The sequence below is a fragment of the Aethina tumida genome, chromosome 1 (assembly GCF_024364675.1).
Source record: "Aethina tumida isolate Nest 87 chromosome 1, icAetTumi1.1, whole genome shotgun sequence".
NCBI lineage: Eukaryota > Metazoa > Arthropoda > Insecta > Coleoptera > Nitidulidae > Aethina > Aethina tumida.
In genome coordinates, this window is record NC_065435.1 from 69,167,156 (window position 1) to 69,188,501 (window position 21,346).

General features: G+C 27.9%; 3 protein-coding genes across 4 annotated transcripts; 2 read left to right on the plus strand and 1 right to left on the minus strand.

Annotated features, from left to right (window-relative positions):
- Window positions 1-197: 197 nt before the first annotated feature.
- Window positions 198-1,695, plus strand: LOC109600188 (chitinase domain-containing protein 1). Its single transcript, XM_020016291.2, has 5 exons — window positions 198-533; window positions 587-767; window positions 821-1,024; window positions 1,082-1,466; window positions 1,521-1,695. Exons 1-5 carry the CDS (start codon window positions 258-260, stop codon window positions 1,660-1,662), a joined length of 1,188 nt encoding a protein of 395 aa, XP_019871850.2. The 5' UTR covers window positions 198-257; the 3' UTR covers window positions 1,663-1,695.
- Window positions 1,696-6,919: 5,224 nt separating this feature from the next.
- LOC109600149 (uncharacterized) lies at window positions 6,920-17,520 on the plus strand. 2 transcript variants are annotated; one of them, XM_020016245.2, is made up of 12 exons: window positions 6,920-6,996; window positions 13,704-13,728; window positions 15,452-15,542; window positions 15,602-15,667; window positions 15,727-15,807; window positions 15,866-15,901; window positions 16,080-16,121; window positions 16,257-16,292; window positions 16,881-16,922; window positions 16,975-17,016; window positions 17,103-17,153; window positions 17,303-17,520. In XM_020016245.2, the coding sequence occupies exons 1-12, from the start codon at window positions 6,925-6,927 to the stop codon at window positions 17,451-17,453; spliced, it is 735 nt and encodes a 244-aa protein (XP_019871804.1). In that variant the 5' UTR covers window positions 6,920-6,924; the 3' UTR covers window positions 17,454-17,520. The 2 variants fall into 2 exon arrangements, with proteins under 2 accessions (XP_019871804.1, XP_019871797.1); XM_020016238.2 differs by lacking the exons at window positions 15,452-15,542; window positions 15,602-15,667; window positions 15,727-15,807; ... (5 more) ...; window positions 17,103-17,153; window positions 17,303-17,520 and adding an exon at window positions 14,505-15,351.
- A 2,328-nt stretch (window positions 17,521-19,848) lies between these two features.
- On the minus strand, window positions 19,849-21,272 carry LOC109600061 (U5 small nuclear ribonucleoprotein 40 kDa protein). Its single transcript, XM_020016138.2, has 5 exons — window positions 21,102-21,272; window positions 20,914-21,043; window positions 20,654-20,857; window positions 20,422-20,600; window positions 19,849-20,367 (listed from the first exon to the last, which is right to left on the minus strand). The coding sequence occupies exons 1-5, from the start codon at window positions 21,210-21,212 to the stop codon at window positions 19,948-19,950; spliced, it is 1,044 nt and encodes a 347-aa protein (XP_019871697.1). The 5' UTR covers window positions 21,213-21,272; the 3' UTR covers window positions 19,849-19,947.
- Window positions 21,273-21,346: the final 74 nt, after the last annotated feature.

Here is a 21,346-nt window from a genome sequence, read left to right on the forward strand (position 1 = left end):
TTTTAAATAATCTAATACAAACTTCTATAAATGAATTAGTTCAAATAAGCATTGCTAAAAATTAATAGTAATTGTAACAATATAATTTTTATGGAGTAGAAAATATATTTTAAGCATTAAATGATGTTAAAACTAACAATGATTATTATATTGTTGATATTATCAAATTCTTTGTCCAGTAGTTCAATTGTTCCATAATATTTTGAATGTATATTTAAAAGTTTAACGTGTGATTCTGAATTTAAGTACCTTATTTAATGATGTATAAAACTGTGATTTATTTCTGTATAATATGTATATGCTTAAACGAATGCACACTTTCGCCGAAGTCTCCAAAAACGAAACAGTCAAAAGAGGTTAAACCAATTAAGAATGTGAAAATTAAAACGGGGCCCCTAAATTTGACTGTTTTCCAACGAAACTTGGTGGTAGAAAATCCCACTCCGAAGGAAATAGTGTCGAATCATGGAGCTTTCTTTCAGGAAACTGATGAGTATAACTTTGATGGTATGGTACTAGGATACGTAACCCCAGTAAGTACCCTTAATTCCCACTGCATACAAAAACTTACATTAGAATTCTCTAGTGGAACAATCATGGATATGATGTAGCTAAAATTTTTGGCAATAAATTCACACATATAAGTCCTGTTTGGCTTCAAGTAGTCAAGAGTGCATCAATGAATTACCAGATAACTGGAACACATGATGTTGACATGAAATGGATGGTTGATGTAAAAAATGCTGGTAGAGAGAGAAAATTAAAGAGTAAATTAGTTCTATAATTTATACTATCATATGTATAATACAGTTTATTGTAGTTATACCGAGGATAATTTTTGAACAGTGGACAGGACATGATTTTCAAAAAATTATATCAGAACCTGAAGAACGAAAAGCAGTTACAGCTACTTTAATAAAAGAAGCAAAAAAATACCATTTTGATGGGTATGTTGTGGAAATTTGGACACAGCTTGTTTTCAGAGTCAGATATGAGGCTTTGATTGTGTTTATTAGACATTTTGGTAGAGATATTATATGAAACAACAATAGACAAAAAGTTTAAACATATTTGTTTACAGCTGATGATTTAACAGCTGAAGGGCTTCAAATGATTTTAGTAATCCCTCCAGTTGATGGAAAAAACGATCTGTTTTCCAAAAAGCACTTTGATGCTCTCTATGATCACATAACTGCATTCTCATTGATGACTTACGATTTTTCATCACCCGCAAAACCTGGACCTAATTCTCCTTTATCTTGGGTTGAGAGATGTGTGAAAGAATTAACATCTGATGAAAAGAAAAGGAAGAAGATTTTGACTGGTTTAAATATGTATGGTAATGATTATTCATTTGAAGGTAGCAATTCTGTAGTTGGACATGACTACATTAAAAAGTTGCAAACTTTTGGTAAATATAGTATAAAGTATGATTCCAATGCTGATGAACATGTATTTGCTTATATGTAAGAATTTTTCAATACTTTAAATTGGAATATTTTTTTATGATATTCTTTTAGGGATAAAGATCAACAACATGTAGTTTATTATCCTACACTGTACTCAATTAATAACCGAATTAAGTTGGCCAAACAAATGAACACTGGTTTGTCACTTTGGGAAATTGGACAAGGACTTGACTATTTCTATGATTTGTTATAAATTTACTTCTAAAATAAAACTTTACATTTAAAAGTCTTTTTTTAACTCACATCTATATCTTTAAAGAATTTTTAGAAATAATATCAATTTGAGACAAAATTTTCCAAATTACGTAATAATAGTATATTATTAATCAAAAAACAGACAGGTAAAATGACACATAACATTATACGAAAAATAAAATAAGTGTACAAATTGAAATAATTATTAAATTTAAATTATTATTTTTACACATAATTTAATTGTCATAATTTATTTGCATTTAGCACCAGAATTTAATTCCACTCCCACTATTAATAATTTTTCGCTAAATGTACAGTTGAGTAATCAGATTACACAATATAAAAATGTTTACTGAGAAAACTCATTCATGAACTGGACATTTCTATGGAATTTACGTAAAACTAACTCAATCAAACGACATATGTGCTACTGGTGCATCTCGAGTACCGTACTATATCACAAACATGATAATCTAAATACTAAATAAACAAATAAATTATTATTTATCAACTTATAACCATTTACTGGATATGATTTAATTATATTTGTATTATATTAGAGCAATATATTAAATTAATATTTATTTTGGAATCGACCTATTACTGTGGTCTCGATATGAGCGTCTGATTTATCTGTCTGATATCGTGAATAAAAACTGTATTAACATACCTATGCGACGCTTAATATAATAAGTCTCAATAATCCAATTGGTTTGATTTATCCCAACAAGTATACAAATATCTATTCAATTCCAAATGCATACAGTTGGGTACTTATTCACAATTAATAAAACTGGATTTATAGAATGTGTACATTAATTATATTAAACTGCAGTTAAATTTTATTTTTGAAATTCTTCATGAGAGCAGTAAATCAAATAAAATAACATCTTTTCACAAAGCAATCTCATTTTTCTGATTTTGATCTACGATTTGTACAATAAAATAGACGGAGGGCTATTTACTAATAGCATTAGTAAACTGAGACGAGACGTAGGTCGTTTAGACATTTACCATAATGCTAACACCTGATTAATGAAAGAAATACATATGCACGCGTTTTTCGTATTGTACTCATATTTCATTTTAAACAAATATTTACATTCACTAATAATCCTCCAATTAAACGTATTTAGCGCAATCAGCTTGATTTATTGAATATTAATAAATCAAGATAAATATATTAAAGGCGAGTGGGTACTTTTTACATTACTAATTTTTCCCTATGTCGATTGTTTTATTAGTGAAATTAGAGCATTAAATATTATAATTGGGAATTAAAAATTTATCCAACGAATATAGTTACGTTTTAGTTACGTCAGATAATATTAAATTACTTGGGGTTTAAGTTACGATAATTTGATTTTACTTAAGTTTATTCATGGATAAACGTGCAGTTGTATATAAGTTATTTGATGAACCGGACAACCAAATGGTTGTTATATGTTGTAAATTATCAACGAAAGTATTAAAAACGAAATTTATGATTTAGGATTTTTAATGTTTGACTAAATATGTGGAATGCCGTAATTTAAAAGCCATTTTGTGCAGGTGCATGAATGACAGATAAATACCGATATAAGTAATGTTCATTAATGTAACCATTCATGGAATGAATAATGACCCAAAACTTTAATGCACCACTTTATTGTACATAACAAAGCTATTGGAAAAATCAAATGCTATTCTCTTACGTATTTGCGCCATACAGTTGTAGATACAGATTTCAATTTCAATTTCATTCCATATGAATAATATTATCCTTGAATATATCTGTTACTTATATATACAAAAAATTTTTGAAGTTGATCTACAGAAATTTTATTAAATTTTAAATAAATACAATAATCCTTCGTTAATTCTGGTAATAATCTTTTCTGATAATGCGTATTATACAATTTCTTACATTATTATATAAATAGAACACTTAATTAAAATTGTTTATATTATCTAATTACCATGTAAAACTTCATATTTTGATTAAATTAACAGTATCCCAATATTCAATTACTTGATACATTTCAATCCCACATTATCGATTGATGCAATTTAAACTGCTAATGAAATTATCATACTGAACATACTAAATATTTTGATTGTGCGAAATCGGATATATTGTCATACAATACGCATTACAATAATTATTATTCTATGTATCGATATATATATATATATATATATATATATATATATATATATATATATATACACAACTGCATACACATCCAGTTTGAAATGAAAATCCATTTTTTTTTTTGGTTTAGAACAAATTTCAAAATGAGCCTTTAAATTGAATTTTAAGACAAAAGGCAAATGTTGAAATGTTATTCGTACTGTTTTAAAACTACTGCATACTTTTCAGATTTAATCCCGCAAAATAACATGCCATCATAATTGATGAATATTGCCTCTTCCTGTTTGTGGTGAAATCATATATATTTTTTTAATGAAACCATTATAAATTGTGTTTTTTCAATTTTTTTTTTTTAATAATGCGACAATGTGTTTATTTCTATCCATGAATAATTTCGCGTTAATTAATTCGACAGTAGTCAGAATTATTGTCCACCTGAAAAAATTCGTAAAAATGTTTTATTAATTTTATTAATATGTAATTATTGGTTTGAGTATTTAACAATTCATTTTTTTATTCCGTGAATTTATGAGTCATTTGAATTAAATTCATTATACGGTAAATTCAATACACGATAAATGGGTATATAATCCAGTTACTTATTTATTTGTATTTTAATTAACATTTAATTTCGGTTTTCTAATTTTGTAAATTAAATTATATTAAATATCTAATATTAGATTAAGTTAGGTCAATTTGGTTAATTAAATAATATTTGAGTTAAATAATTAAACATAATGCTAAGAAAAATAGAATTTATATTTACTTAAGTAAAACATTCTTGCATACGTACAGGGTGGCTAGAGTAATAGCAAACATTACTATCTTAACGTTAATTAGGAAACATCTCTAATTGAATACAATCAAAATATTTTATATTTTATTTAAAATTCTTTCTCCCATTATTCATTTTGTGCCTAAATTAAATTTTAAACAAAATAAATGCGAAATATGTAAACGGTGAGGCAAAGATTCAATAAAATATCGGTAATGGTCGTTTGCATTTAAATTTTACTACTTTTAAATTAATAACGATAATTCATCTAAATTTGATACCTTTTGATGTTATAATCGAGATTATATATCGTTCGACAAGTTTTCAATTGAACTTAGATCCAGACGCTGGCTAACCTAAGATTTTGAACAATTAAAGGAATGATTCATATTATCATCATCAATAAAAATCCATGTAACTGATAAATTATTATGGGAAAATGGTTCCATTTTCCCATAATGATGCCTCTATACATGAACCGGTCAATTTTACTAATATTTTATGTAATGGTCCTATACTATGCCAAGGAAAATTTTTCCTCAACCGTGTTTCAAAGTTTTTGTAGTGTATCTGGGATCGAAAATTTTATTAGAAGAACGATGAATATATTTCATCTGATCATCTGATCTTGTTCTATTGAACATGGATTCGCTAAAATTGTGGCGGATAATTTGTGCTTTTTTGTGCAAACTTTAAGTGTTGTTCGAATATTTTTTTTAATATCAATGATTTCTTTACTGAAATATATTTTTGCAAGTTTTATTAATTTAGTCGACGATTGATTATTCTACTAGACATATTTTGAATGAGCATTGTAAAAAATTTTTCAGAAGTGTCATAAGTTTTTAGCGATATCAGCTTGACATTTCAGGTTAATTATTATTTTTCTTTTCTCTGGAGAGCAATGTGTTTTTCTTCTCACTGAAAATGAATTTATTTAATAAAATAATATAAATCTTACTAAGAATAAATTCTAACTATTAAGAGTATTGTAAAAAACACACGAAACGTAAATAAATACATTTGAATCTGTTATTTCTTTGGCTAATTAAATCAAATTAATATAATATATTTGTTTAAATACAACTTTCACTCTGCAATAGTAAAAAAAGTAACACTTATGAAATATCGTACAATGTGTTTGATTATAAATTTTGTGCTATTTCTTTGGCCACCACTGCACATCCTTCACAAATTAATTAATTCAGTAAATAATAACATATCATATCATTTTATTTATTATTTATTAATATATAGATTTTATAAATTTATTTTATTATTTTTATTTAAGATCTAAAGTTAACATCGTATTATTATTAATATAATTCAGTTTTTACTATAAATTTATTGATTAATATTTTACTCAACAATTTATTTGAAAATAAAATAGATTAGATTAATAAAGGACTATTAAATTTTACTTTCACATTATTAAATAATAAGGTGAATATATTTATTGCACGTTTAATAATGTAATAAAATCTTAAAAATAGTATTTGCCACAAGTTTATCACTTTAACTCGTATAAATGAATTTAGTTCATTACCTTTGTGTAATAAAATCTTCCAATTAAATATAAAGCAAATTTAACATCGCCGCAACGTATGTAAAATTTATTACTAATGCGTGTGTTACATATTTTAATTTCACTTCTCACAAATAAATTCAGTATGCTTTATATTATTTCATCCCGGATTAAAATTTATTTCCAAGATATTTGTTTATTTAAGAATAAAATAATGAACAAAACTCGAACGAATACATTTGTTAGCAAAAAAAGATATTCAAAATTTAAATTCAGTTAAATAAATATATTTAATTAAATGAGTAACAAATTTGTGTTGGTGTTTTTAATATTATAAATTGAAAAAGTAAAATTTTTTAAATTGAAGTTGGAATAGAAATTACGGTTAAATTTGATTTTTTAAAAAAGACACAAAATAAATAAAGAATTTGGTCCTAAGGTACGAAGGAAAAGACTTCACCCACGGTTTTATTATACAATGTAAAAAAATTTCCAAAGGCTACTTTTGCAAACGCGAACGCGATAAAATCCCGAAACTACCACTTCAAGAATTAAAAGCGCATCTGGACGTTGTCCAATAAAAATCAAAAGTCCATTCGTCGATTCGATAAAAGAAAGTCGTTTAACTCGATTGAGATGGGACGGGACGATTTCCTCGTGTGTTTTTTTTTCTGTTACGCGGGGAAAACGCGTAGGCACCTGAGTTGGTTTGACGTTTGGCGTGGTTCCCCTCCATCCAGAGCATCTGGACCAGGTTACACACCGCATATAAAAGGATTGGCGGCCAGGTGCGTGGAAGTATCATCCCCGAGTCGCTCCAAGCAACATGTGGTCCTCCGTATTGCGTCTGGCCGTCGTTGTCGCCCTCGTGTTCTTCGTGCACGGTGCACCGAAAGAGGTGAGTTCTTTTTAAATTTATTAGCACGTTTGCCCGATAAAAAAATCCCATTGTTCCCATTTTTAAACGTAAATTTATCAAACACTAAAAATTTCTAACATTAATTAATTATGAAATTAAAAAAACTTTTACAATTTAATTAATTTATTTATTGGCATTTGTTATCTAAAGGGATTATCTAAAAAAATCTGAGTTCTAAAATCCACAAGCATTTTTAATAATGGCGAATGCAATGTCATTAATATAATCGAATCAAAAAATTATTAATTACGTATTTAATATGCGTAAAAGGTATATTATTTTGAATTTATGGATAACAGATTGAGTGTCAATTTAAATGTTCGTTGTTCGTTATTTTTAATTAAATTTTCAAAATGTTTCTATTAAAAAACTTTGATTTATAGCAAGAGCAATTTATGCGATATAAAATCTCGAATTACCTTAACAACATTTTTATGAAACAAATGAAATTTGTATAAAAGACATATTTGAAATTATTTATCATTTGTTAAAAAAATAAAAATTTTAATTAGAATTTTTTTAACTTGTTTTTTTCAAAATTACTTTTGAAATAATACTAATCATAAAATTAAATAAAATAACATATCGGCAATTAAATATATTTTAAATTTATTTTAAATTTTACTGTATGAACACAAACTTTTTAGGATGTCTATATTAAAATGTAATTCCATTTAATTAAAATATAGAATAGAAAAAATATGTATTTAATGTTATGTGTTATTAATTTATTTGGTGAATCTTTCTCACACTGTACTTATTTATTCAATGAATTTGAATATTATTTTTAAATATTTTATCCAGCTTAAAGGCTTAATTCATAAAACAAAAATTGCAATTGTAAAACAAACAAAACTGTAAAATTTCAATTATTAAAATTTATAGAAATGGCGAATGCACACTGTAAATATTAATGTTATGTAAAATTGGCGAATGCGCTTCATAATCAAAGTATAGAATTAAATTATTACATATATGTATTTTTTGATAATTATGTGTAACATATAAAATATCATATTATACAACACTTGATGTAACTAAAATAACAAGGGCAAATTCACTTATTTAAAAAACACAATTTAGCTTTTATAAATAATTAAATACAGTATTAATTATAAATTATATATCTTGTATAATTTATTTACTTTAAAAGTGTATTTTATTTAAATTACAAAATTAAAACAAACGAAGTTTATACAGCTAAAGTATATTTTAATTATATTTCCTTTTATGCAACGTTTCAAATAATGGCGAATGCGTTACAATAAAAATGGTTAATTAAAAAATAAATAAGGAACTGTTAATATAATATGTCAATATTCTACTTTTTTGTCTATGCATGTTTAATTTCTAGGAAGACAAATACTAAAATTAAGTTGTCATAAAATTAATATATTCTAAATATGTTTTATTTTTATTTATCCAATCAATTAGAACATCTGTCAATCGCAAGTAATTAAAACCTGGATTTCATCACCAGGAACTCCATTTCGTCCTTTTTATTTTGATTGGACATCTATAACTTACATTATTTATATTAATTACAAATCAAACGTTAAGTATAAAAACTATAACAAAATTATTACATTATTGAAGAAATCACACAGAGAAAAGTTTCACAAACTCATTTAATTGTTTATCTATTTATTTATATGTCAGAGAAGTAACAGTATATAACATTGTTTAAAGTCACACTCAATTGAGCTAAACTATTTCGATAAAATATTTAACCTCTGAAATTACATGCATTAAAATGACCGAAAAGTGTAATCGAGTTAAACGTCATATCGGAAATGATCAATTACAAACGGATGATATTGAAATGCATTGATAAATTAACATTTTCGCACTCAATTAAGTGTTTAATAGGAAGCTTTTCAGTTTAACTCCGTGTGATCGACGGGTTAATTGCAAATTATTAATTTTATGCATGGATTTAACAAGTGGATTATTTCAATTTAAATCTAAATGTCGGGTTAAAGAATAATTGACGGAAATGCATGTGTTACGTTTTTTTTCACCGTACCAGCAACAAGTATTGTCTAGGATAAATTTTTGTATTCATACTGCAACAAAACTGCACATAATTTTGCACCATTCAAACGTTCCGTAATTGCTTTTATTCCATCGGCAACTTGTGCAATAAATAGTCGGTTCCGTTTTTATAAAACACACGATATATGTGGATTATAGAAATTACATTTCTTTGTCATGTCAAAAAGTTCACAAATTATTTTATAATTATTAATATTTTTCTGAAGTAGAGATGTGATTGTGTGGTGGTGAATTTACATTGATAATAAAAGACTCCATGTTAAAAAGGAATATCATAAAACTTCTCAAATGTTCTTTACTAGAATACATTAAGAAGTTCTTAACAAAATTTTCTTCTGCAGATAATAATTATATGACGAAAAATTTCGTCGAGTTTTTTTTAAGTTTTCAACTTAATTCGCGTTTAAAACGTAAATTACTAAATGTCATCATTACTGTCCCTGTCACAAAATTTAACGATCATATATTTTAACAAAAATTACACATAAAAAAGTATCTCTCATGAGATATACATATATATATATATATATATATATATATATATATATATATATATATATTTAATAAATGTTACAATTAATTAAGATTTTCATCTTTATGAACCAACATAATATATATAAATTGGAATATTTGGACTATAAATAAATACAAAACATTTGAGCATTTTAAAAATTTTACAGAGGATTTTTATTCAGTTAATTATTTATAAAATAGAGAAACATTATTTAGGGTATACAAAATTTATTAATAAATAATGTTCATATTTTTCTAACTAGATTTTTCGTAATTGCAATATGTTTTAATATTTAAACAAAATGCATCAATGTTGTGAGGGTAGAAAGCATTTTGATAAATTATTTACAAACCATTTTTCAAGATTTTCATCTTTATGAACTGACATAAATAAATTAAAGCAAAGCATTTGAATGATTAAAAAAATATGACATATGTATTATTCGTTAGTTTACAGAGAATTTTTATTTTGTCTGTAAATGCATATCTCTATATTTTATTTATACTTTCAACAAATAAATCATTTTAATCTAAATGAACACATAATAAATTACATTTATTAACTAATCAGATCTTTCATAAAATAACTTCGAAACTTATTTTAAAATTTAAAAAAGAAATGGTAATATTATTGGTGTGGAATACATTAATTACTTTCAACTTGTTTTTCAAGATTTTCATCTTTATCCAAAATGAACTTAAAGAATAGAAAGTGATTGAATAATTTTAAAAATATAGTATAAATATATTTCCTTTGTTTATGAGAGAATATTCACTGACTTACTTAATTTTACTAATGATTTTTATAACTACTTAATATTTTAATAACATATAGTTATTTTAAGTTGCGATATATTTCTATAAATAAATTTGGTAGGGTAGAAAACATTTTTATTAATTGGTTTTTAAAAATTTAATTTTTATGAACCAACATATAAAAGATCATAAAGAATTTTTTATTTATTTCTATGTAAATGTTTCACATAATATTTCATTTATTCTTCAATAAAAGGTATTGATACTATATTTTAAGATTTAAACAAAATGCTCTCACATACCCAATGTGTATAAAATATATAGTATATTAACATATGCGAAATAATAACAATGTCTTTTATTTTAAATCTCAATATTATTAAATTCCAAAATAAAATAAATCCACAATTCTAGTATCAATTAAAATGTAAATTTAAATAAATTAATAAAATCAGAATGTTTCGCAACTGATATTTGCAACTCAGTCACGTCTTTTTAAAATATTACGTACTAAATTTATAAAACTTCTCGTTATAAAAAATATTACCTATATATATATATATATATATTTTTGTATGAATATGTTAGTTAATATGCGAATAAAATATTTTTTTATAAACATTGAAATATTGGACACGTCTATGATATTTTAAGTGATTAATTAAAATTGATGATTGTCTATTTCCGTCGACCGCATTTATAAAACATGGCAAGCACTTTTGTGCCCCTTTCACACATGATCTTTTCTCTTGTACATCGATTTTTATATACTGAAAATGCCATAATTCAGTTACTCAACGGAACAATTAAATTTTAAATTCGCCATGTTGACTTTACGTTTATGGACACTGAAGTCAACACGTGCTTAACCGCTTTCGTATAAATGGCGAACCTAAAATCGAATCCAATCATTTTCTTCTACGCCCACAGTTTTAATTATTATTGTTAATATTTTGTAACTCATACGGTTTCGTCCTTTTTTCTTTTCGATCGCATGTCGATAGAAATTGTGAGTTTTATCTGTTACAATAAAACGGCAGATAATGTCAACTTAATTAAATATTTATGGTTTGTTTTATAAACGGTAAAACCGGCGGTTCGAATGAAATGGCAGCGCACGGAATAAAATATCAAATATCATATATAATTAAACGGCGCAAACTATATTACAGTCAATTAGATCGAATTAGATAAACCGGATAGTTGATTTAAGTGACATTAGAGACAATTCAAATAGCTGTGTTGATTTAACTGCATTGAATTGGGAATTTAATTTGTTTTAGTATTCTTATATTCAAACTTAATTAGTTTTAACAGGGTTCATGTCTATTTTAAGAGTCTTTAAGAAGTGTACTTCTGTAATTTTCTCAGAATGAAAAAGTAATTTATTCTTTTAATATTTTACTTTAAAATAAGATAATTTTCTTGAAACTGAGGGAGTCCTTGTTTAGAATTAAACCTTTTATTATGATAAATAACAGCCACATGCAGTAATATCTGGACTATATGGTGGATGAGGAGAACTTCTACTTTATTTTTCAAACTTTTTTGGATTTCTAATGCGATATCTGGTCTTGTAATAATGATGAAGATGCAGAACGCCTTTCCTATTGACTAAAGAAGCTCGTATTTGAGTACGTTTTCATGAACTTCGTGTGCAGTAGACAGTTGCATTGATCGTTTGGCCTTTTGGCAGCCAGTATATAATATTTCACACGCAATCCACCATACACTCACCAGTCTTTATTGAGTTAAATTTATTTAAGTCCAGGATTACCTGCTTCAATCTATTCTTCAAAGAAATCAGAATTGTCGTAATTAACTCATTTTTTATTACATGCGCGCAAGAAGAGAATTGGCAAGTGTCAAACGCCAAATTTTGTTATTTTCATTTAATTTATATGGAATCCATTTGTCCAACATTTCAGTCAAATTCGTCGCATGAAGTGTCTTTCTAATGGTTGATTCATTACAGTATAATGACTTATCTATTTCCATAATATGTTGCATGAGGGTTTTTCACGAGATATTGGTTAATTTCTTTACTGGTTCAAGTTTCAGGACTTCCTTAACGTAGCTCATCTTCAACGAATTCGTTGGTACTTTTAAAAAGACGAAACAAAATCGAGCAATTCTATCACTCACATCTTCTGAAAACCTAAAGCTTATTTTTGAAGTTATAAAGCGAATTTGGACAAATTATTATATTAGCTCTTAAACACATGATTTTTAACCCAAATAATAATAATTAAAATGTAAGAAATACAAAAGTGTCAAAATGTAACATAAATATTTATTCAAATAAATGAGAAATGTAAATTACTATTACGAATATATTTTGTGGCTTATCGGTAAATTAAATAACTTTAAGTTATCGCATAACATTTTAAATGATCAAAATTAATGAATATTAACTTTTCGAAATGAAAACTGAATTAAAAACATTTGCTATTCTGGTTTGCAGTTGCAAAAAAGTAAGGAAAACAAGTCTGATTGCATGATACAAACTTCCAGTGCAATTACACATTTTCCACCCATTCTCAGCTTACAAAGAGCAGTCGTACTTTTAACTTTTTTATTATTTAAATAATTTGATTCGAAACTAGAACATTACCTATTCGTGACGTGACCCCACAAACGTAAACTTTAATAGAGGAGCCTGTACATTGTTAAAATTACAAAAGCTGAATTTTAAACAGTTTTAATCAGAGACACTTGAAGCCAGTAATTTGCAATGACTAATACATCGTAAAAACACAAAATGAAAACGTGTCGTTACGAATTTTGTCACCTCGCACTAATTACAAGGCTTGCAAAATTAAGTGAGAAAAATCGAACGTCAAAGTCGGGATAAAAAACAAACGTACCGATCACGATTTTTAATGACATTATTTGTTTTATTCGAGTTTATTAAGGCAATTTAAAATTGCTTGCAGAACAATACGCATAATTATAGCGTTACGCGGGGTTTTTTTTCGACAACGACTTTTTAATGAATCGCCTGGATATTTATTTTTACGGATAAGTAGCTACGGGGTAAAAAATATTCACTGATTGATCTATCGTTCAGAACTGTTTATAAAATATAAATTCAGATATTAAGCTGTTGATATAGGTAAATGTCTTTGCTGGAATGGGTTTACGTGGAAATGTTTATTTTTTGCACTCCTTTAAGCACGCTGCTAAAATTACCTCTTAGTTCTTTAAGAGCAAATATTGAGTCAACAATTGTCTTCTTTAAAAACTTTCTGTCTGATATTAAACATTGATTGTCGATGTTTTTTAAAAGAAACACGGAAAACTGAACATGTTTCGTTTTAATTTCCAACTTCTAAATAATAACTTTTCCATTTTTGTTGCAGAACCTCTACGAGTCCTCTGGATTTAGTAAGTTCAATGTGAAATTATAATTAATTGTTAATGTATCGAGTACGACTGTCGTTGTTAATAGAATAAGTGTCCAATCTCTTTGTTACAACTGCTTTTATTTCTTGTATCAATCTGTAAATTTAAAAGCCAAGGGAAGAGCATCAGGTGTATGATCGTCTGAATTGGTTGTAAACACAAGCGTTTGTTGCAATTCGTCGAACGAAATAAAATTGGCTTAATTAAATTTAAAAAATACCTCATTAGCAATTTAATAAAGTGCGTTTTGTTATTCGCAATTTAATTTTCTTATATTTGTATAAATAACGTTACGGATTATTTTTATTTTTTGTAAATATTCGTGTTTCTGTACAAGCCTTTAGTTTTATTTTATAGTTGTTATTTTATGTGAGGTAATATAGTTCGCAACAAAACAATGTAAATACAATGAAATCGTTCGTTAAGATTTTGTGAAGTGTTTGTAAAATTAAGTGCGTTAATGTATATTTATGTGAACGTTAATAGTTTCAGTGTGCAAGAAAAAATTGTATATACACAAATCCGACGTTTATGTGAAACCCCACAATTTTGTAAATATCACACAACCAGTGTAAGTATATCAATGTTCAGTTTGTTCATTGATTGAATCCATTAAATACAGGAACGTTATCAGTAATAATCGCTTGAAAATTCTAATTCACATTCAAATTGATGGCAATAAAACTTATCTGCTGTGTTTAGTGCATTTCAATTAGGAAATGCGTCACTTTTGTTAAATTTATTTTTATGATTTTTAGGGGGGCGTTACAGAAATACGATGGATGATCTCGGCGGAGACGTTTTAAAACGAAGCTTCTTGAACCTGTTTCGCAGGAGAAACACCATGGACGATATTGGTGGTGATATTCTGAAAAGAAACACCATGGATGACATTGGCGGTGACATTTTGAAAAGAAGTATGGATGACATTGGTGGAGATGTGTTGAGAAGTCTGTACAGAGCTCCAACTATGGACGATATCGGTGGTGATGTCTTGAAACGAAGCATGGACGATATTGGCGGTGATGTTTTGAAACGAAGCATGGACGACATTGGTGGTGACATCTTGAAAAGAAGTATGGATGACATTGGGGGAGATGTGTTGAGAAGTTTGTATAGAGCTCCAACTATGGACGATATCGGTGGTGATGTCTTGAAACGTAGCATGGACGATATTGGCGGTGATGTTTTGAAACGAAGCATGGACGACATTGGCGGTGACATCTTGAAAAGAAGTATGGATGACATTGGTGGAGATGTGTTGAGGAGCCTTCTGAGAGGACCAACTATGGATGATATCGGAGGCGATATTTTGAAACGAAGCATGGATGACATTGGCGGAGATGTTTTGAAAAGGAGCATGGATGATATTGGAGGAGACGTGTTGAGAAGCCTTCTTAGAGGTCCAACTATGGATGACATTGGTGGTGATATCTTAAAACGAAGCATGGACGACATTGGTGGTGATATTTTGAAAAGAAATGCTATTGGAAAAATATTTAAGAGTTACATCAAACATAGAGATCACGCTAAAGGAAAATAATTGGTTTAGACAAAGGAATCTCTGACTAATAACGACATCATTGTAACTTGTAAATAAATAATTTATTCAAATATGTCGTTTTATTAATTAATACCTGGTGTGGACTATTTATTTCAGTCTTTATTTCAAAATAATCAATTCAAATAGTATATCTTATTTTAGTCGAAGAAGGTATAGATGTTCGACCACCTTCAAATATCGTGCAAACCGATGATCAGAAAGAAGAAGTTTATAAAAGATCGGAAAATGGCGGGTATAATTATACAAACACAAAATATTAAATAGGCATATTTATGTATTGTTTTTTCACAGAAACAATAAATACCGAAGCGGGATGACAAATTTATTAGCTGGTGGAACGTTTGGAAGATCCTCTAGGTAATTCTTACTTGAATATTAGAAACACAACATTATTTTAATTGTTTCTTATATCACAGACTTCCCAATAAAAGTAAAAGTAATTACAATCGAAGAGACTTGCGTAATCCTTTATCGTTTGGCGGAGGATTTGGAAAAAGGTAAATACACAATCAATATAACAAATTACTAATATACTAAACAAATATTGTGCTTTAGATCTCCATTTGAAGTTGGCGGTGCTTTTGGAAAAAGGTTAATCAAGTCATTATTGTTTGCATTAAATTATTTTAATGTGCATGTGATGAGTTATTTTTATAAATATTTATTATGTAGTTTGCTTTCATTTATTAATAAACATATAATTTTTAGTGTATACATTTTAGCTATTTTTGGTCTAAACTAAACTAACTTACATTATGTATTTCTTTAGATTTTCACCATATTTAAAAGTTGGAGGTCCGATGGGTAAAAGGTACATTAATTATGTGTTGCATAATTTTGGTGTATTTTATGAATAATTATAAATAAACAAATAATTTACAAACATTTATATAAATATAGTTGCAGTAATAATGCATAAGTATACTTATACACATTATACTTTTAGAGATTCTAAGGAATTGGAAAATCGTCAAATCAGAAGGTGAGTATTATTTTGTATTTTCATCATCTTCATATACAGTTTCATAACTTATCCGAAATCTTTTAACCAGATATGCATTTCTAAATAATAAGTCATTCTATTAAAAGTTCAGCAGAAAACAAGATAAAAATGTTAAAGCTACAAACCTTACTCTACAAAAGATGTTCAAAGTTTTCTCCACTGACCTGCAAGCAACTTGGGCTCGTTTTCTCCAATTTCGAGGCACTAGTTCCAACGTTCTTCCTTGCTGCTGTTCTCGAAAACGCAGATTATAGGCAATTCATCGATATTTTGTACATTCGTTTGGTATACTTCGATTGAAACAACAAAAAAACAGACAAAAATAGTTTGGGTTGTTGTAGAATAAGGTTTGTTACAAACTTTATCATTTTTAATCTCGTTTTCTGTTGGACTTTTATTATTTATTTTTTTTTAAGAAATCGACTTATTTAGAAGTGCATCTGTTTAAAAAAAATTCGGATAACTTATGAAACACCTTATATATGTGAATTATGCAAAATAATAATATCATTAAACAAAGTGCATAATAGAATTTATGAAAATGTTAATTTCTTTGATTTCTTATAGAACCCCCTGTTACCTTGCAATTGGATGTAGTTTTGGGAAACGGTAAAAACTAATATAACACATATATTATTTTATTTAATTATTATATTTTCAGTGCTTCCGGCTTGTTTGAAATGGGTGGACCTTTTGGGAAAAGGTATATTTTTTTAATTATCTATATACATATTTTAAATTTGATATTTTTTATTTAATTTTTAATTAATATTATTAATTATTTTTCAGAAGTGCGGAAAACGGAGAATTACCTTCAATAACATATCTTCTTAAACAACGGTATGTTTTACTTACTAAAAAATAATTAAACAATTGTATATTTTCTAATATTTATATATTTTACGAACGCAGTTGCAGTTACAACTTTGACGTATCGTTGAAAGCAACACGACATATTAATTATATTAATGGTTTTCTGTTGCTTTCAGGAATATGTGGAACGACGAAAACAAAGACGAAAAATTCGATGAGCTGCCAATAGGATCGACATTGAATGACGAACGTTATATTGAAAACATCTTAGAAGCGCTATTCAACCAGATCAGAGAGCAAAGCTCAGAAAAAAATGAAAATATATAATGTTATTAATTACCTGTATAAAAAACAGTAATAAAATAGTTTGTCCATCAATAAAAATATTTCTTAAAGTTGCGCATCTTTTCAGCGTATTCATTAAAACTCAAATAGTTTCATTCATTTTACCACTTGATCCTCTTAATTCTTATATTCGAAGAAATTTTAAATTATTTTTATTTTTCAGTTATACATTATTAATAATATTGAGAATTGTTTATTTTGTTGTAGTTAAATGTTTGTAAATTATTTTTATAAAGTACTTCAATTTCTGGCAGTATGCTTTTTACATTATCTTTATCCATTTTCCTAGGTTTTCCTTGCTTCCTCAATCGTTTTTTAAGATGATTGATTATGTTTATCAGACTGTACACGCAAATCCATTTATAAAAGCTGTACACTGAAATTCAAACAATTAATTATGTATGATTTGAAATATTTAGCAATAATTTAACTTACAAATTAAAAACCCAAAAAGATTACAATAAAGGATTAAATTACCCAATCCATATTTCTTAAATTTCATATACTGCAATATAACCACCAATACCAAAACTGCGATTATTATATAGAATCCAAAAAATAATAAAAATGGATACATTAGTTTACTTTTACACTGAAAATAAATTCATAAAATTGTATTGTAATCTAAACATATGTTGCTTGCTTACTGTATATGAACCGAAAATAACAAGCAATGAAGTCAGTATCAATCCAAGAGAATATCCAGCAAGAGCAAATAAATACCCTTTAGTTTCTATAACAAACCATCTAGAAATTTGTTATAAACATTAACAAACAATTCAAAAACCTTTATCAAGTTGCAATACGTCAAAAATAAATTCGCTCAGTTCTATTGTACCCAAAGTTTGACGCAGAAATGCAGACACATTATCAACGTTCTCGAAATTCAAAATACTGAACATTAACATTACTGAAGCTTCTATCTGAAAAAGTCATGAATCGCATTAAATAACTAATGTATATGTACCACTTACAAATGTTAAAATGCCAATAATAATGGTTCCCAGTCGTACCGAACACATAAAGCAAAATGTGTTCAGAATAATCATTTTCGAAGGATTTTGTTCTGCTTATACCCAGGTACACTTGTTGAAATGGTTCGACATACATTATTGGACGGTGCCACTTTGTTACCACATTGATTTTTAGATGTGAATGATAATTTTAACAAAAGAACAATATTACATTACTAATAATCTATTCAGTCCATGTCACATAGGTATAGATTTATCAGCTAATGATCTCATGAAATATATTCATGCAGTTATACAATTAAAATTACTTAAGGATTAAAATGCAGTGACATTGTATACTCATTGTTGAAAATTGTTTCAATAGTTTCACAGTTAGTTGCCCGACCCATATTTTTTATGCTTAAAATTTTAAAAAAATATTTATTGACTTTCGTTACTTGCACGTGTGTATTTAACAGGGAAACGGTAACTTTTATTTCAGTATATATTTTTTTATGTATCGTTCGATCATTATCTACAATAATATTCAATGGAAAAGTTTTTTGAAAAATGCTCTAACTACTTTTTTGTTTAAACTGTAAATCATAACATAGATCTCATATAGGATGTACCTGAAGGACTTGTACAGAATTCTTCCAACAATTCTCGAGATGAAAATAAATCGATGTCTTATCTTAACTTAGTACAAAAGTTGGCAATCACGAAGATACAGGGTTCGAAAGTAATAATTTATTTTCAATTTTCTTCTTTTTTTTGACAGAAAGACAGAGTATCCACCGTGTATTCAAAGATAAATACAATGAAAAAATTTAAACTGTACTTTTTGCCTTATTTCCACATCTTGCTCTAAAATGTTAACTGACTCTTGAATACGTCTCCATAATTCCTCTTTGTTATTTATGAATCTGGAATAAACCATAGATTTTAGAGTGGCTCATAAAAACTAATGAAAATAAATATTTGACGACCCGTATCTAAGTAATTGTTAATTATCAACTGCCGTCCGGTAAGTTAAGGCAAATCGATTTACAATTTGGCCTACCTGATAGCGGGACTCCCTCATAAAATTTATATTTTTTGTCCAATTTTGACTTTTTTTTCAATTGTGAAACATGAAGATGTGTACTTTACAATTAAGTATGTGACAAAATGTCACGTTTTTGGGTCAAAACCTAGCAAACACCAATTTGGACATGGAAATTGAAATTTGCATATTTTTTTACGAAGTATGGTATATACCCATTTCAGGAGGTACTTAATCGAGTGGTGTGATTAGATTTGCTATAAAAAAATTTGCTAGTAAGATATGCTCAATTTTCATGCCTAAAAAATTAACCTATAGGTTAATGCATACAGATTAATATTAGTGTGTATTATAAAAATATTCCAAATAAAACATATTATATTTTTTTTAAAAAATTTTATTACATTTGTACATGGTAAATCAAATAAAAATTCATCATTTAGTGACACAAGTTGAGGACTTTAGAACACAATATAATCTAATCAATTTCACCCAAATATAATTGTTTATCGCTTGCTCCCGACACAATAATCGGTTCTTGCGGATGGAATGCGCAATCGTTCACACAACCATTATGCCCAGGCAGTTTATAAAGTATCCTCCTAGAAGTGGTGTCCCAAATATAAACAAATCTGTCCGCCGAGCCCGCCGTGACTTTAGAACCGTCCGGCGACCAACCGCATCTAAGCAAATTCTTTTCGAAATTGTGTTGGTGTCCGGTGAAAACTTTTACGCAACGTTCAGCCGGTGCGTACGGTCTCACATCCCATATTCTTAGAGCATTGTCCATCGAGTTACTAAGCAAATATGAGCCGTCGGCGCTCAAAGCTAAACCGGTGATGGTGTCAGTATGGCCTTTTAATGTGTAGAGAATTTCGTTTTTACGCACATCCCAAACCTAACATACAAATATTACAGCAAATCTTGAACTATCATATTTAAGGCGAATTACCTTTATATCATTATCAATACCTCCGCTGAAAACTTGTTCGGCCGTGTCGTTAAAAGAAACTGCAGTCACTTGATAGTTTGAACTCATTACTGAAGTGCTTTGTTTCTTTCTAGTGTCCCACAATCTAACTGTATTGTCATCACTGCCAGACACCATTAATTGTGGTCCTCTTCTTGCTCCTAAAAAAAATAATGAAACAATAAATCATTCATAAACATTTTTAAAATATTACCATGAACTGTGTTTACAAAAGTGGTGTGCCCCTTGTATTTTTTTATTCTTGTACTTGTTACCACATCCCATAGCCCTAGGGTGTGATCTGTACTGGCCGTAAACAAGTTTGAACCATCTGGTGTAAAATGCATTTCCATTACAGCACCAGTGTGGCCAGTCATAACAGATATGTTTTCACACTCTCCATAGACATTCCAAAGAACTACAAATACAACAAATTTTACAGAATGTATTGTGTATTTAATTCTAGCAACTTACAGATTTTACGGTCGAAGCCTGATGATGCTAAATATTGTCCTTCTGGATGAAACTTTACAGTAAATATCTCTCCCTCATGTCCTTCTAATAACATAATAGGTGCAAACAAGTTAGAAGTCCTTGCGGGTGCCTTAAAAAGTGAGTTTTAGAATAGGAATTTTGACGTAAGAACTTGAATTGAAACTTACTGCTTGTAATACGGACTTGTTTTTATTTGTAACGGCGACTTCATTTTTTGATTTTTTAGTAGCTGGCACTAAAGCTGAGTCTTCAGCCCTTCTTTTACCCTCTACAACCATTTTTTAATTACAAACGACCCACAAACGAATACAAATCAAAACATAACCTATAAGCGTACAAGCGGCGCTTTTGTGTCAGTGCCAAGTAGGGCCAATCAATAGAACATTTGAACTAATCAATTTTTTTAAAAATT

What these genes read in the sequence shown, in the direction of transcription:
- LOC109600149 (XM_020016238.2), top strand. Translation starts at nt 6,925, where the DNA reads ATGTGGTCCTCCGTATTGCGTCTGGCCGTCGTTGTCGCCCTCGTGTTC. An exon ending in TGCACGGTGCACCGAAAGAG is followed by an intron (nt 6,997 to 13,703) that starts GTGAGTTCTTTT and finishes TTTTTGTTGCAG; the next exon opens with AACCTCTACGAGTCCTCTGG. An exon ending in CTACGAGTCCTCTGGATTTA is followed by an intron (nt 13,729 to 14,504) that starts GTAAGTTCAATG and finishes TATGATTTTTAG; the next exon opens with GGGGGCGTTACAGAAATACG.
- LOC109600188 (XM_020016291.2), top strand. Translation starts at nt 258, where the DNA reads ATGATGTATAAAACTGTGATTTATTTCTGTATAATATGTATATGCTTA. An exon ending in TACTAGGATACGTAACCCCA is followed by an intron (nt 534 to 586) that starts GTAAGTACCCTT and finishes AGAATTCTCTAG; the next exon opens with TGGAACAATCATGGATATGA. An exon ending in TGTGTTTATTAGACATTTTG is followed by an intron (nt 1,025 to 1,081) that starts GTAGAGATATTA and finishes ATTTGTTTACAG; the next exon opens with CTGATGATTTAACAGCTGAA.
- LOC109600061 (XM_020016138.2), bottom strand. Translation starts at nt 21,212, where the DNA reads ATGGTTGTAGAGGGTAAAAGAAGGGCTGAAGACTCAGCTTTAGTGCCA. An exon ending in ACAAGTCCGTATTACAAGCA is followed by an intron (nt 21,044 to 21,101) that starts GTAAGTTTCAAT and finishes TCACTTTTTAAG; the next exon opens with GCACCCGCAAGGACTTCTAA. An exon ending in AGGCTTCGACCGTAAAATCT is followed by an intron (nt 20,858 to 20,913) that starts GTAAGTTGCTAG and finishes TTGTATTTGTAG; the next exon opens with TTCTTTGGAATGTCTATGGA.